This window comes from Pezoporus occidentalis, unplaced genomic scaffold (genome assembly GCF_034315485.1).
Source record: "Pezoporus occidentalis ecotype Australia unplaced genomic scaffold, CSIRO_AGI_Poc_V1 ctg3, whole genome shotgun sequence".
Classification (NCBI taxonomy): Eukaryota; Metazoa; Chordata; class Aves; order Psittaciformes; family Psittacidae; genus Pezoporus; species Pezoporus occidentalis.
This window is the reverse complement of record NW_026914940.1, coordinates 11122239-11138189: the sequence shown is the minus strand read 5'-3', so window position 1 is coordinate 11138189 and position 15951 is coordinate 11122239. Positions and strand designations below refer to the sequence as shown.

The following is a 15951-nucleotide window of genomic DNA, read 5'->3' as shown; positions in this document are numbered from 1 at the left end:
TCTGGAACCAGAAACGGTCACATTAGTAACAGCCACATTTCACAGAAATCTCACCAGAACCGTCAGCAGAGTGTGGGGAAGAGGCATCATTTCTTTTCAAAGAGAATAAAACGCAACAGGCAGTGATCATCTTAGGGAGGCAGAAGTAGCAGCAGATCCTTTTCTGATGACTGTCTTGGAGCTTGCACATGATTATATTTAAAGCGGAAAAATAAACCCACGAAGCTTTTGGCCAGCGCACTGGGCCATATGTTACACACTTAGGTTTGTAAAAGGTTACATTTGTAAATGTACAAAGCAGTGTTCCAGTCAGGCACAGCCTGTACCCTGTTGTGGCTCTGGCAGCCCCTGGTCCATGCCCCTTACCTGGCTGTGGGGCCCACAGCCCACTGCAGAAGTGGGGCTGACCCCATGCCCAAACACCTCAGTGGGCTTGCAGCTGGCGTGGGTGCGGACAGTCCTGTGCCACAGCACATTTTGAACACTGTAAATTGCAAACATCATCTACATGAACCCAGCATCAGGAAACACAGGCCCCGTCCCCTGAAACTACAGCTTCTCGTATCACTACAGACAGGACAGTGCTGAGGGCTTAAGAGTGCAGTTTTATAGAGCTCTGCCGCGCATAAAAGCGAGGTGAGGTGGTCACAGTCCACAGCAGCCCGTCCCACCTCGAGAGTAAAAGAACTGCCCGCCTTTGCCCCGTGTGAGGATCGAACTCACGACCTTCAGATTATGAGACTGACGCGCTACCTACTGCGCTAACGAGGCGGCTGTACGTTCTTTCGCCCCACCAGATCTCGACCCGGGGCCTGTCCCCGCCATGGCTGCTGAGGGCCCGGCGGCCGCCTCAGCCCCACACACAAGGGACAAGGTGTGGGACGGACGGCACGGTGACGGCGTGGTCCTCGGAGTGAGCCTGTGGGACCCCGCAGTTGCAGAGAGGGGCCCTGTGGAAACGGCGTGGGGCTCTGTGGTGACCGCGGAGCTCCAGGGTGACCCCGCGCGTCCCGATGGTGACGGTGTGGGAGCCTGTGGTGGCCGTGTGGGACCCCAGGGTGACAATGGGGTGTCCCTGTGGTGTCAGTGAGAGGTCCCATGGTGGCAAGCTCCGGTGGCCCTGCTGTGACCATGGTGGGACACTGGGTGACCAGTGTGGGACCCCAGGTGACGGAGCTGGCCCTCCCGGGCCGGGGGGTGACGGCCCTGCTTGGGCCCCGGCAGGCGCTGATCGGCGCTGGCCGGGAGCGATCTTGCCTGTCAGGTTAATGAGGCGGCATCATTCCCGGCATAATTGCGCAGAGCAGGTCAGTGGATAATTAGTGGCTGTTGGCCGCGTCTGACAGCTGTGGGCGGATGTTGGGGGGTGGGGGCACGGGTAGCTCCTTAACCCCACACCGGGAGCTCGGGGACGCGCCCTGCCGCCTCCTCTCCTCAGCGCCCCTGTGGGTGCTTCCCGCCCTCTGGATCCGGGAGTAAAATCTGAAGCAGTTCAGACCCTTTTCTCTTTTAATCTTAATAGTTGTCTCCTCCGCTTGCACTGCCCCCTCCTTAGGGCATCTGACATAGACACAGACCCAGAACCTGGGAAACTCTGTGCCTGTGTCATCGCTCAGTGCGGCACTGAAGACGTTCATGATCCTGAGCACACTGGTCAGCACTGTTTCCACGCTCAGCAGCTCATAACCCCATGCAAGAATCCTTGAGGCTGACATGCCCCTTGACCCTGCCCTCCCCCGGAGCCGTGGCACACCGGTGCATGGACACAGAGCTACAGAGGGTGAGGACAAACCCAACCTGCGTGAGAAAACTGTGTCACACGTGCCTGTGCGTACAGGCATGCACACAGGTATTTACCGTGCACCTCGGGCAGGGAGCCTTCCCACCCTGCTCTCCTCACCCCCACACACTCATACCGGCCGGCCTGGCTCCCCGGGGCGCTGTGCCTCGCACCCCGCTGCGAACTGCGCCTCTGTCCTGCTAATGACACAGCAGCCGAGCTGCCACAGGGACAACGTGACTCCAGGAGCTGCAGCCTGGGAAGGAGAAAAAAACACACAACCAACGAACCAGCCCTAAATGTGCACAATCAAGTGATGAGTGTTTGTATTTCTGATGCTTTGAGGCCAGCTCACAACCCTCCCTCCGTGTATTATTCAGGATGTTTGGGAAGGGGTATTTTTCTTTTAATAGGATGGCGTAGTCACAAAGCTTTAAAGAAATAAATGAGTGAATCGCCTATGGTAATAGCAACATACTATGAACGGGGCACAGTGACGAAGTTCAAGTCTATTTTTAAGCATGCCTGGTAGCATGTAGGTGCAGACAACAGCCCGTACCCCTTTCTGCTTCTCTGAAGCTATGGACATGGCTGTTGTCTCTGTCCCAGTTCAACGTCAGAGTTGTTTTTGCTCCCTAGCGAATACTATGGGAAGACAGAGAAGCCTCGAGCTGTTTTGAAGATTATGCAACGATGCTTAGGAGCCTACCTGCTTTTGCTTGAGTGCTTTCCTCGCTCACATCGCACAGGATGCGACAGGAAGAGAAGTACAACCGAATCGGACGGCCCTGGTGATTGGACTCGAATCCATCCTATGCCCTGGAGGTGAGGTGGGTACCTGTCAGATAAGCAATCTAATCAGTTTTGCTCTTGTGCCCTATCTGGAAACAGATTGTGGCTGAAGTACACCACTTGAGAACTGAGCTTCTGTTTTTTTTAAAGGTAATTGTACCAAGGAAATCGGGGAGTGTGCATTTGTCTGAGGTAATTAGATCTCTATTTTTATTCATAGTTAATTCCTTCAGCCGAGGTGATTTCACGCCACAATGCAGTGTCTAAACAAGGACGATTGGGCTGCCTACCCCGTGCATATGCATGCTGCCTCCCCGGCAGATCTGCTGCGACAAAGAGCCATGAGCAACCCCAGACACTTGGGCAAGATAAGGAAAAGGCTGGAGGATATCAAGAGCCAGTCCTCAAAGCTGACAAAAGCGGATTTCAGCCACAATGAAAGCGTAAGGTTGGCCACTGATGCCTTTCTGGATGGTGGGACAGACTCTTACCTGGAAACTTTACACAAGGAAGGCGAGGTAGATTTCCTCTCCTCAGTGGAAGCTCAGTACATCAAGGATAATGCCAGGGAGTCCTATTATGCGGAGGAGTCCCTGGCCACCGACGGGGCGGCTGCGCCAAAGAACTATGCTGGGTCACTCCCTTCAGGGACCTACTTCCCCACCGTTTCTGACAGCAGCGAGCCAGCCCTGCTGCACACATGGATTACAGCAGACAAGCCCTATTTGAAGGAAAAATCCACTGCCACTGTGTATTTCCAGACAGAGAAGAACAACAACATCAGAGACATCATACGCCGGTACATCAACAAAACCACTCAGGTACAGAGAGAATTGCTGTTTCCTCTGCACTCAGTTGTATTAAAAAAGATCATGTAAACAGGGTGTTTGATCTGAGCCAGCCTTTTGCATTGTAGTATAGCTTTGCTCTAGAAAGTGGCTGTAAAGAGCCTCTTGTTGAACACAGGCAATGCTGCTTTTTTTCTTTTATAATCATACCTACACCTTTTTATGTTGGTGACTTCAGGGAAAAAAAGCATTCCCTCTCCTTTTAAACTCACATTAACCTGGCAGAGCATATGTCCCGTAGAAAGGGCAGCTGGCCTCTATTCCCTCTTGTGCATCACCAGCAAGATGAGCTCCATTCAGCCTGCTCCACCAGTAATGAGAATTAAGCTAAAGTGAGCTCTGAGCCATTAGCAGTTGTTCATGGGGATCCGTGTGGGATGTGGATGAAGGGGAGTCCAGAGAAGGGCGTGTGTGTCTGGTGTGCCAGCAGCCATCCCCAGAGTAAGGCTGGGAATGGTCTTTCAGGGAAAAGACCTTTCATCCATAATATGCTGTCAGTGTCACTAAAAATGCCATATGGGCTCCATATGAAAACTGCAGCGTAACTTGGTACATGGGGAAGGTGCAGATCACGCCCCTGATGACAGACAGATGATGGGGGCCTGCAGAGAAGTGCCACATCAAGCCAGGGTGCCCACACATTGGGAAAACAGAAGCTGAGCAGCTGGAGGGGGGACAAAAAGCTTCTGTCTTGTGTGTTCTGGCAGTTCCCTGTTTTCCCGGAAAAAACTATTTGACATTGCAGGGCTGTGTTTATGATCATCTGGGAGGTTTCCTCATGGATAAACTTGAGATGTCACTAGCAGTTTTACCGGGGAATGGCCAGGAACAAAACCAGGCTGTAGTTCCCGCTGTCCAGCACAGGCTGCAGAGCCCACTGCAGTTGCGAACTTTCACTGTGTTATTCTCCTGCAAGGGCAAGTGCTGGGTCTGATGATGAGTGTAATGGCAGGGGAGAAGAATCCCCACTGGCAACTGCCCTGTCAAAGGCTACAAGTGCTCGGCACATCAGAGGAATTATAGCTTAGTCATTTGAAGTTACAGCATCAGGAAGATACAGTAGCAGGAGAAATGTCTCTGGAATAATAAAATAAGCACCAGGTAAAGTATCAACCCAGGCTGATTTTCTGTCCCAGGAGGAGAAAACTTGTAGGGAAAAAGGTGAGAAATGGAATATAAATCCATGGTTCTCATGACCTTCTTAACCATCTAATTTACATTACAAGAGGGTGCCGAGGCAACACTTACTCACTGTATAAATTTGGCAGCTGTTTTTTGAGAACAGTTTTTCAACGGCAGCATGGCTTAATAAGTATCTAATATGGGCCCATCCTGGATAGCCTAGGATTTGATATATCCATTAACAATTTACACAACAGAATAAAGACTGTGTTTGGGGATGATATCAAACTGGTGAGTAGTTACTATAATCTTAACACATTTGTGGAATAGGTAGAAATCCTGAAATGAAATTCAGGCAAAAGCAGCAGGAAGTTCTGCAAGTGAAAGAGGAAAGTCAGGTGCAGAAATACAAATTGGAAATAGCTGGTGCAAAAGCAGTGCTGGAGAGGGTGCTCTGGGGCTACAGTGAGGCTTGATGCAGGACTGTGCTGTTTAGAAAGACAAGGTTAGTCAGCAGGAAAAGCAGATGTGAGATATTGGACATACTTACGCAGCTTACCTGGCCTTGGCAAGGCCCTTTCTGAAGCACCATGCTTTGGCAGCAGGAGAAAGGTGTGGGATCGTCAGCTCTCCATGAATAATTTGGCTTGCCTGAACAGGATGCTGGCCACACAGGATGTGCTTAGTCTTGTAGCATTTCCATTGGTGGCAAAGGGAAAAAGCTTGCTGGCAGGTGTAGGAAGAGGCTTTGGAGTAAGATTCAGAGCAAGCTGGAAATAAACAGTAAGACAGATCTGCAGAGACACTGTAAAGTTTGTTTTGATTGAAGGTAATATCCTGTGAGTGCAATTAGCAAGAGTTCTCTTTTGCATCAGTGGAGGAATAGACACCTTCTAAAGATAAGTAAGGTATCAGCTGGGCTGAATTGCCCTGGGGAGATGTCCTTTTCTTTGGACAACAGTAGACATCAATGAAGACCACCAGCACCTTCAAGAGGCCATGCCCAATACTGAACATAGGGGCTGGAGCATGAAGGTGGGTTTATATCACATTTACAGTTCCCTGGATCCACACTGGCTGAAGGCTGTGCATTTAAGTAGCTGGCAGGGCTTTTATGCCCAGTCCTGAGACTTTTACACACTGTCGTGCCAGCTGTGACTTTGGAAGCATGGATGCATGGCTACAGTGAAACAGTTTATAGGTCAGTATTAACAAAAGAAAAACCAGAACCCAAACAGATGGAGCTGTTGCAGTCCATCACCCCACCCAACAACAGAGTGGGGATTTACAGCCAGGACCCTTCCAGGTATAAGTCCTAACAGAAAGCGTGATGCAGTGATTCTTGCTGAATGCATGTGGCTCACAAAAGCTAGTCAGCCATTTGACACAGGCTACAGTCTCTTATTTTAACTACGTTCTTATTATTCCCCGATTAGGGTTTCAGTATTGTTCCTAGTGCTTTAATCTCACCTGCAAATTCATAGGTCATCTTGTGTTTTATGATTAAAAGAGCTTAACTGAAGTGCGTAAGTTGTGTGTTATATTGGCTTTAGATGAGCAATAAAACAAAGCAGCAACGTGTCTCATTGATTTCCTGATTCAGGCACTTAGGGAGAAAACCAGAAGAAATATCCTCTGAAGATGTCTCTTGGTGGTAATATGATTTTCAACCAAATAAACTACATTTCAGTGGCCTCACAGATGACCTTACATAAATCAGGCCTCGTAATGCCTCTGCTGTTTTTCCCTAGGTGCTAGCTATCGTGATGGACGTGTTCACAGACACTGAGATTTTCTGTGACCTCCTGGAGGCAGCCAACAAGCGCATGGTGTTTGTCTACCTGTTGCTTGATCACGGCAGTATCAATCTCTTCTCGGAGATGTGCGACAAGTTGCAAATTTCTGAGGATCTCTTCAAGGTACTGTGGCTCTGTGAAGCGTTCAGGCTCAGATTCAGCTGCACAACTTTAGGTACTCTGAGCTACAAGCATGGTTATGGGAGGGTAGGTCCACCTTGTAATTAAAAGGGAGCGAGGGATTTCCAGAGGTAGGGTTAGTGCACCTAATTCCTCTCTTGAGGAAGCCTCCATTTTCCCATGGATGTTATAAGAATGTAAAGCATTTCCATAGGTCCTTAGATGAACCTAATCTAGGCTCTGAAGTCCTAAAAGAGAGCTTAAGTCCCTAGTAGAGCTGTCTAACATTACAACTAGTTATCTAGCATTACAACTGCTTCTGTTTAATTACTGTGCAGCAGCTATGGTCTGGCAGTGCTGGTAGCAGGCACACAAACCATTTTGCATGGCAGTATCTTGATTGCACTAAGTGGTTTCTTATAAAACATGTTGAAGATCTGTTTTAAAGATCACACCTCAAATTTAGCTGGCTGTTAGCTTAGTCCACCTTTGCCTCTGCCAGAATCAACCATAGGATCATATCTGCCAGAGGAAACTGACCTTAAACTTCCTAGGGACCATTTCAGTTGTTGCATAGATGCTGTAGGGCACCTGTGGCATCTTTGTGAGGATGGCTGATGTCTCAGAGGCAACAGACTTATGGAATAGCAGCTGGAGGGCAGGCAATAGACCTGAGAGGATCTTACGTGCACCAGACACTTATGTTTCAACAGCTGAATTCCTCCCCAGATGTATAAAGAAACTGAAATTAATAAAACATGCTCAGTGCTTGCATGTCTGTAAACACCCACTCCTTAGGAAGGACAAGCCTGTGCTATTTATTGTAAGTATGCTGCTGCAATACACAGACTTCAGTGATGCATGAGCCAAATCCTTGGTGCCACTCATTTACTAAGGCTCTGCAATGTGTTGTGTGGACAGCAGAGTCAGATCTGCATGCCTGGCTTCCCTTAAGTGCACTTGCTGACGTACAGGGACAGTGCAGAGCATTGCATGGACCTCTTCACTCACACATGTTCTTGCATCAGATCCTGCAGGACTGCATTCATCTGGGCTGCACCAGAAGAGCAGCACCTTGCAGGCCCAAGTGGACAGGGAGAGCAGAGGTTTTGCCCTGCTTTATTGTGCCATAACTAATGTAAAACAAAAAAGCTTACAGCTAGAGCAAGTGTTACTGGAGTGTCAGCAGAGGTTATGGACTGTTCAGCTATGGACACTTCTCACATCAGTTATCATTACACAGCACAAGTTTATATTGCAGGTCGAAGGAGATGATCCTGCCCCTCTACTCTGCTCTCATGAGACCTCACTTGGAGTATTGTGTGCAGTTCTGGTGTCCTCAACATAAAAAGGACGTAGAACTGTTGGAACAATTCCAGAGGAGGCCACAAGGATGATCAGGGGACTGGAGCACCTCCTGTATGAAGACAGGCTGAGAAAGTTGGGGCTGTTCAGCCTGGAGAAGGCTGCATGGAGACCTCATAGCAGCCTTCCAGTATCTGAAGGGGGCCTATAGGGATGCTGGAGAGGGACTCTTCATTAGGGACTGTAGTGGTAGGACAAGGGGTAACACGTTAAAACTTAAACAGGGGAAGTTCAGGTTAGCTATAAGAAAGAAGTTCTTTACTGTGAGGGTGGTGAGGCACTGGAATGGGTTTCCCAGGAAAGCTGTGAATGCGCCATCCTTGGCTGTGCTCAAGGCCAGGTTGGACAGAGCCTTGGGTGACATGGTTTAGCGTGAGGTGTCCCTGCCCATACAGGGGGGTTGGAACTAGATGATCTTAAGGTCCATTCAAACCCTAACTATTCTATGTTTCTATGATTCTATATTCCTCTTGAAAGAAGTAACCCTGGGGCAGGTAAGAGAGTTTGGCTGGGTTTCCTCTAGCCCCAAATCTTCAAATATGACATTAGAGAGACCATAAAGATCTCATAACAGACACTAGGGAAGTGAAGAGCTAAGGGGAGTAGTAAATCTCCCTTTCCTTTGGAGATTTACTATGAAAACAAATGTCATCCACTCCTTTCCTTTTTCTTTATTTGCAGAACATCTCAGTGCGCAGCGTTACTGGAGAGGTTTACTGTGCCAAATCAGGCAGGAAATTCTCGGGACAAATACGAGAAAAATTCCTTATTTCTGACTGGAAATATGTGCTCTCTGGCTCTTACAGGTGAGATAAACCATTGCAGTTCATGGTTGGCTGTTCCTTCATGATTTAGAATATTCCTTCACCAAAAAAGTGCCATGGAAGTTTTTGGATGGGTGATGTTGTTTTTTTGAACAAAACTCCCTCATGTTTTCCATTTCTCAGTAATCCATTTAATTTGCTTTAAAGATGATGTTAGCTTTTTATGGAGCCTGGTATTTAAAGGTTTAGAAACTGGAGTAAACAGCTGGTGCATCCCTGGAGCAGCACTAGGAATGTGTAGAGCTCAATATCATGCTTTTCTCATTGTTTGGGTCCTCGAATGCTGTGATCACGAGACATGATAGACTTCCATCTCCCTCAGGATTCCTTAATGTAGCATATGTCACTCAGCTTATCTGAGGATTTGTTCTCCATGTGACAAGTTTAGTGATTAAAGGTAAAACAGAAACACTTCAGAGATTTACTGGTTTTTCTTGTGTTTCATTAACAGGTAGGCAGTGTGTGTCTACATGACTGTTGTACCTTCCCTTTTGTTTCCTCAGTTTGTGAGCTGAGTCTCTAACTCTCCACTTTTGGGCTGCTATAATTATTTCAGGTAGAGGACGTTGCACCTCAACAATAGGGTTTTAAATTCAAGTCCAAAATCCTCCAGTCAGGGAATTTGAGGAGACGGAGCTTGCATCAAATAAAGTTCTTAAGACTCATGGCTACATAGATAAGCTTCACAAATGACTGTGTCCTGGAAATCCACATACAAAAATACAAGAAGTGATTATTTAATTAAAAGGATGAGATTATTTTTTCTTAATCCCAGTTTATGATTTGGAAGCTTAAACGCCTCTGGTGTGATAAAACTGTGGCACGGGAAGATGCCGTAACTACCATACCAGAGGTGAAAGTGAATACATGGCGTTAGAGCAGGCTGCAGGAACTCAGCTGTCCAGAGGTGGGCATCCAGTTTTTGTCCAGTTTCCAAATGAACCCTCAAACAAATATGAGTGAATATTCAGTGATTTCCTATCGGGTGCTCTGCAGTTTTCTTGGTATTTCAGTTTTTTTTCAGTCCCTCACCAAAAATGTGTAGAAATGCAACAGCAGATTTAGAGAGGAGAAGTAAGGGATGTGTGGGAGAAGAGGGACAGAACAAGATCTGTTTTATTGAGCTTCCTTTTGGCTTCTCTTTCAATCCTGAAAAACAAAAACCCTTGAAGTCCTGTGCAGTCACTTCTGCCATTCATTCCCTACTGCTGTTGCAGTATCTTCTAACCTCAAGAGCCTTGTCAAAGTAAATAATCCCCTATCCAACAAGTAAGCAGAGATGGTGGTGAGGAACAAATCTATACACTATTTAACTTCAGCATGCCCAGCACCAGTTTGCAGATTCACATGGGTTATGGCCGGCTGTCAGTATGTGGCATTTCTGTAGGCTTGCTAGCTCTCACTTCATCAATCTGAAGGTTTTCTGTTATCCCTAAACCTTATGCACCAGCTGCTGCAGAACAAGAATGACATTGAATAAAACAGTCTCAAACTCTTCTGTAATGCATTTATTGGAAATCAAACTGGAACAGATCTTAAATCTTAAAGCAAAAGATCTTTAAACTACTGTAACAGCAAATTTAATCAGTGCTGTGCTCTGCATGACTTTGTAGTATCAGTGAGGGGAATAGGCTGAGGAAATAAAACAGCCCTTTAGGACACTCTGCTCCACAAGGGACCCTGGCTCACTGCCCACCTGTCTGAGGACAAACTATATTTGCCTAATGGACAACAAAGGGGACTGAAGCTGGCAACTAGTTAGAGGCAAAGGAAACACCAAGTCTGTGGCATCTCCTGCTCTGGAGTTGGTTTAAAACCACATTAAAAAGCTGTTGCTTGGGTCAGTGTGGGTAAGTGTGGTCCTGCTGCACAGGGCAGACCAGAGCTGGAAGGCTTCTGAAGGCTGTTCCACCCATGCGTCTGCACAAGTGGAGGCATGAGCGAGTGTTTTAAGTTACAGTTTTTCCTCTGTTTTTTTACTGGCAATGTCAGTGGTGTGGGATTTGGATGAAGTATTTCTTTTTGCTGTCTCTGTGTTACTCTGCTTCGTCCTATATAACTGTTATTCCATTTTCTTTAATTAATTGGAGTTAGTGCATGAACTCTGCTCCTAAAGAAGGCAAAATGGGAGCAGAAGAAAGCACAGGACTTGGTCGTCAGGGGCAGCTGAGACACTCTGAAAGCCTCAGAGGCCAGCATCTAACATCTAACACTGGTGCTCTGCTGAAAGCCTCAGTTCAGGTGGCACAGGTTTCTCATAACGAGGTTATCCCACCAGCAGGCAACACTAAGGTGTAGGTTAATTCAAACCTGGGCTCAGGTGAAAACCCCACTCCTTCAGTTTCAGACTGAATGTGTGTAACTGCATGTTGCTGTAGTGCTGTAGACACACGGGATGGGAATATCCCTAATAACTGCAGCTGCAGTAGTGCAGAGGGGAAAAAGCAAGTCCAGAACAAATGGAGATTGGACAGGAGAGGTGGGGTTTGATTCAGACCATCTTGAATGACAGGATCCAGAACAGCAGATAGGTTTGGGGACAAAAAGGAAAGGTGTCTGAGATGTATCTGTTAATGACTGAATTTGTGATACAGCTTTTTCCTGAAGCTGGGCAGGACCTCTTTGTACCTTCTCTCCTTTCTGATGTGCTTCACTCAGAGAGGTCTGGTAGAAAAATGCTCCTTATGGGCAGATAGTGACAAAACCAGACTTCTGTGAGCCTTTCCCAGAAGAGCACTTGGAATTGTTAACTAAGGAGCAAAACAGGGCCTAAAACCTAACCAATGAATTAATTCCTCCTAAAATGAAGCCAGTGGAAATCTGTGAAGTCTTTATTTCAGGTTCCTCTTTGTTCTCCAGCAAAGAGCACAGCATGTAAATTGCTGTGACTCACTACAAGTCCTAAGTTTGTCTAAAATCACACAGGTCTCACCTCGTTACTTTGCAACTGACCCATTGCCACCAGCCCATTGAAAATCTTTGGGCTGTTGATTGGATCCAGCTTTCTCAGATCACAAGGGTTATGGATAAGGTCAATGAGCCACAGATGAGTATCTGTCTGCCAGGTACTCCAGGAAGTTACCCTGCAGTGAACTATCAGAATTGGGCTCAACAGGTTTTTCTTTTGATTTTGTGGGGTTTTTAAAAGCCATTTATAAGTGTAATTAATTTTTATTTATCTCTAAATTTTCTTTTGTAAACTAGCTATATTTCTAGCACATCATGTGTAAACCTGCCACTCCACACCTCAGCCCTTTCATGAGATCATAACCTTCAGTGAAGATATCCCAGACTGTGTGTGGTTTTGTATTTGGTCCTAGCTTATTATCTCCTGAACAGTCAGACAAAGGACATGCAATGGTTTAGAGAGTGCTTCTTGGTGAATACAGGCAATAGTGAGCTGGCACAGCAGATGTTACCCACGCAGCAGGGAGTTAGCTTTCTAGGCTGTTCACCTTGGTTCCCAAGGTTTTGTCCAGATCTAGACTGATTTGAACAAACTGGATGAGGAGAAGCTGTATTCTGGTAACTTACTGTATATTTTCATGTCCAGTCATAAAATGTACAGTGTATACTGTAGGGGTGGCTGGTGGCATTGAACTAGTGATTTCTTCACTCCTTCACTTGCTCCTGAACCATCAGTGTAAAACCACTGTGTGCCCCAAACCCAGCCCAGTGTAAGAATGCTCTGAATGGGCAGATATAAATCCTCTGGCTTTGCTCCCTGAGCATCAGCTCAGGCTGTCAGTCCCACTGAACTTCATAGGCCTTTTGTCAAAACATGACAAACACAAGATGCGAAGTGCACACACCTACAGCCAAATCCTTGTGCAAATCCAGCGTAGCTAATGAAGTCATGCAGGAATAACCTGGGCAGAGTTTGGCAACACAGAATAACCTCAGGCTTGAAACACGGAATAACCTCAGGTTTGAAACACAGGGTAACCTTAGGTTTGAGTTCAGTGCTGCTCCGTATCCTCTGCTGCACAGCTCGAGCCCCATCAGCTCAGGGAGTAATTACATTTCATTCTCTCAACTGTGCTCATTTTATTGCTGCTGCTCTGACAAGGCAGCCTGCACACCACAATCAAGCTGGTTTGTGGTTTGGTAAAAGAGCATGAATTTATGTTTGCCAAGTGGATTAGGGAAGCACATAAAAGAAAAATCATTTAAAAGCTGTGGGGTATCCTCACATGTGTCTCTGGACTACCAGAATGAAAACTACTGCAGTGCTTCTCCCTTACTTTATAGCAAAGTAGTATTTTTATTGTTGGACAGGAAATGTTTGTAACTTCATTTTCTCTGTAGTGAAGAAAATGAGCATTTGCCAGGTGTGGCGGTTTGTTCTGTGGAAGTGGATGTAACAGGAAGGTTGAGTCTTTACGTGTTTCTCTTGACCAGTGCAGAAAAAGTATGGCAACACGGAAATGACAGGTGGTTATTTGCACTAATCTTTCTAATGTCAGTTTGGAGTGGTGAGAGTTACACCTGGCACTGCAGGGAAGGTACAATGTATGTGTATGCAGATGAGACATGGTAAGAGCTGACTTTAAGCATTGTGCATGGAAGAGGTACCCAAAAGTGGGGTCTGAACTCCTTTCCATGGAACAGACACCCAAACCTTGCGTTCTTTACCTGACTTTTAGACCCACAGTGCATCTGGATCACCGCTCGCTTTAAGATGTTGTATAACTTGACAACGGTTCTGGAAGGCTTAGGGGCAGCTGCACTAACAAAGGTTGATCCGAGCCAAAGAGCACTGATGTGAACTGACCTGAAATTTAACTGTGACACCATCTTCATGCTGTGTTTAGGCAAGAACTTCAGCAGTAAAGCACATTTGCCTTTCACACCACCCCTGCAGGGATGCCCAGTCCTTAGTGGCTGATGTTAACGCTGTCCCTTACCTTGTCCCTTCCTCCAGCTTCACGTGGTTATGTGGCCAGGTTCACCGCAACCTCCTCTCCAAGTTCACGGGTCAAGTTGTGGAGCTGTTTGATGAAGAGTTCCGACACCTTTACGCCCTCTCCAAGCCCGTGAGGGGCCCGAACTCTCCGCCGCGCACCATGCCCTTCCTGTTCAATAGGAGCTGGGCCCCTCAGCGCAGCCTCCCCTGCAGCAACGAGGAAAACACCAACACTCTGTCTGATCCCTTCAGCAGCCTCTCCAATGGCAGCACCCACCAGAACAAGCAAAATCCAACAGCTCTCACATTCAGCAGCAACTTAGCCCCACAGTCACCTCTGCATAGAGTTAATTCCTTCCACAACTATGTCTCATTCACACCCTCATCACCACAAAAGGCCATCCAGGGTAACTACTACCAGCCACCCTATGTGGCTGATAACTCCGCAGTGCTGTATAACAACATGAACGTTTACAGGCCTATAAGACTTAGACAAGAGGAACCAAATAGGACAGGGTTAAGCTCACCCTGGAGATGCCTCCACCAAGCTAACCTGTTTACATAATAACCACCTCGGTTTGAATTGCAAGTAAGCCTAGTGAGGACCTGTTTAGCAATCGCTCCTGTACTGATGAATATAGAAATTCTATATAATACAAAATGAGGATGATTTCAAGCCTCCTGTTTTGTTTTGCTGCTTATGGATGCTTCGTTTCCCTAATTAAAAAGCCAAGCCTTGCTAATGTGTAAACCTTGGGTGCATCATGACCCTAGGAAGAACACATCTAAATAATGCTGCTCATAGTGCAACGCTGCTGCCGCCTATCCCCAGCCGTCGGTAGCATACCTGTGTAGCAGATTTGGGTGGTCACTGTTTTTCAGGTGGCCAGGCATGGGGTGAGGCACAGCTGAAGGCTCGGTTACACAGCAAACCAAGGCGGTACTGGCAGCAGCAGTCTACTACCTCCGTGCTGTCATCGCACCTTGATTTTGGAGGACTCCTGAGGGCTGATGGGGAAGGAGTTTGTTCTTCTGCACTGCCCGAGGTACATCAGCAAGGACAGCTCTTGGTGAGGTTTTAGGACGGGGTCTGTGAACACAAGCCCGGCAGTTCAGGTTATGTCTTGCAGCTCACTTCCACTCTGTGCCTTCAGCTCACTTTGTTACCACCTCCAATCCCACCAGCTCAGAGCAGTTTTCCTTATTGCAGAGTAGCTATCTAGATCCAGACTGGAAAATGAAGCTGAGTGAAGAAGCAAAGTCCTACAAGTAACACACCAGGACTGAGTTCCAATTCATTTAATAGCACGTGGATATTAGAAATCCTCTCAATGGTCATTTGACTGAACATTAAATTAGAGATAATAGCACTTTATTTCAGAGATTTTTGAGGTTTCTAATGTTTAAAGAGAAGCTGGGTGCCTGTAATGCCCACTGAATACAGTTACAGAGGGAATTACAGAGGTGCAGCAGCTTGAATCAAACCACAGAAACTTTCTGTCAAATAATCCATGAAAACGAAGGAAGCGTCTGTAAGTGAAAGGCAAAAAATAGTAAAAAAGTTCCTGAAACAAAGGATTTCCACCCAAATCTCGTAGTTAGATGCCTCACATCCATTGATCTGTCAGTAGATTATTTTTTACACCTACTTTATATCATTTTTCATCTGACTCCAACAGAAAACAGGAACCAAAACACATTCGCACATCTGGCCCATTTCCTTTCACTTCTCACCTGCTCAAGGAAGGCAGTTCCTGAGGCTGTGGGTGATGACTATTGTATGCAGCAGCGAGGTCTCAGGTGGGGACAGTTTCTCTTCCTTGGAAGAGCAATCATTTTGAAAGCATGACAGTAACATTTGCAGAACATCATAAGAGGAACAGGATGGGCACTTCCTGCTCTAGCTTTGGTGTGCATGGGTTTACCTCTGAGATCAAATATTGGAGTCCAGAGTAACAATAAACTACTGCATATAGTTGTAAATTCTGTACATAGTGACACTTTTTAGATTTCTTGGGAAGAAGGGGAAGTTGATTTTCATTCCTGTGACAGTTCTACTTCAGTATCTAAATATGGCAAGCATTCAAATAAAAGAGACTTTCATTAAAACCCCTTTGAGAATCATTTTGTTTCTTCATGTTCTCTTGACTCGTGCACCTCACTCTCTTCTCTTCCAAAAGCAAAATGAGTTCCAGTCAGAGCCCAGGTGAAGAGGAAACACATTTTGTTTCTTCTGAAATCAACAGGAACAGAATTAAACAGATGGGTCCCCTCAGCCTAATTAAGATTCTTCTTTGAAACTTGGCTCAGTTCACTGGTCCTCCTGTGGCCCAACTGGTGGTGGCATGGAGAGGGATATGGGGAGAAGTTTGCAGACCACTGCCACTGAAGCCTTAAT

At 46.5% G+C, this 15951-nt stretch overlaps 1 protein-coding gene and 1 non-coding gene across 3 annotated transcripts; one reads left to right on the top strand and one right to left on the bottom strand.

The window, feature by feature from the left end:
- Positions 1 to 698: 698 nt before the first annotated feature.
- Positions 699 to 771, bottom strand: TRNAM-CAU (transfer RNA methionine (anticodon CAU)). The gene has a single exon. It is a non-coding gene; the product is annotated as a tRNA-Met (tRNA).
- A 138-nt stretch (positions 772 to 909) lies between these two features.
- On the top strand, positions 910 to 14444 carry FAM83A (family with sequence similarity 83 member A). 2 transcript variants are annotated; one of them, XM_062627072.1, is made up of 6 exons: positions 910 to 1307; positions 2420 to 2610; positions 2793 to 3393; positions 6294 to 6461; positions 8505 to 8629; positions 13572 to 14444. In XM_062627072.1, exons 3-6 carry the CDS (start codon positions 2827 to 2829, stop codon positions 14116 to 14118), a joined length of 1407 nt encoding a protein of 468 aa, XP_062483056.1. In that variant the 5' UTR covers positions 910 to 1307; positions 2420 to 2610; positions 2793 to 2826; the 3' UTR covers positions 14119 to 14444. The 2 variants fall into 2 exon arrangements, with proteins under 2 accessions (XP_062483056.1, XP_062483057.1); XM_062627073.1 differs by lacking the exon at positions 910 to 1307 and having other exon boundaries at positions 1644 to 2610.
- The last annotated feature ends 1507 nt before the right edge of the window (positions 14445 to 15951 follow it).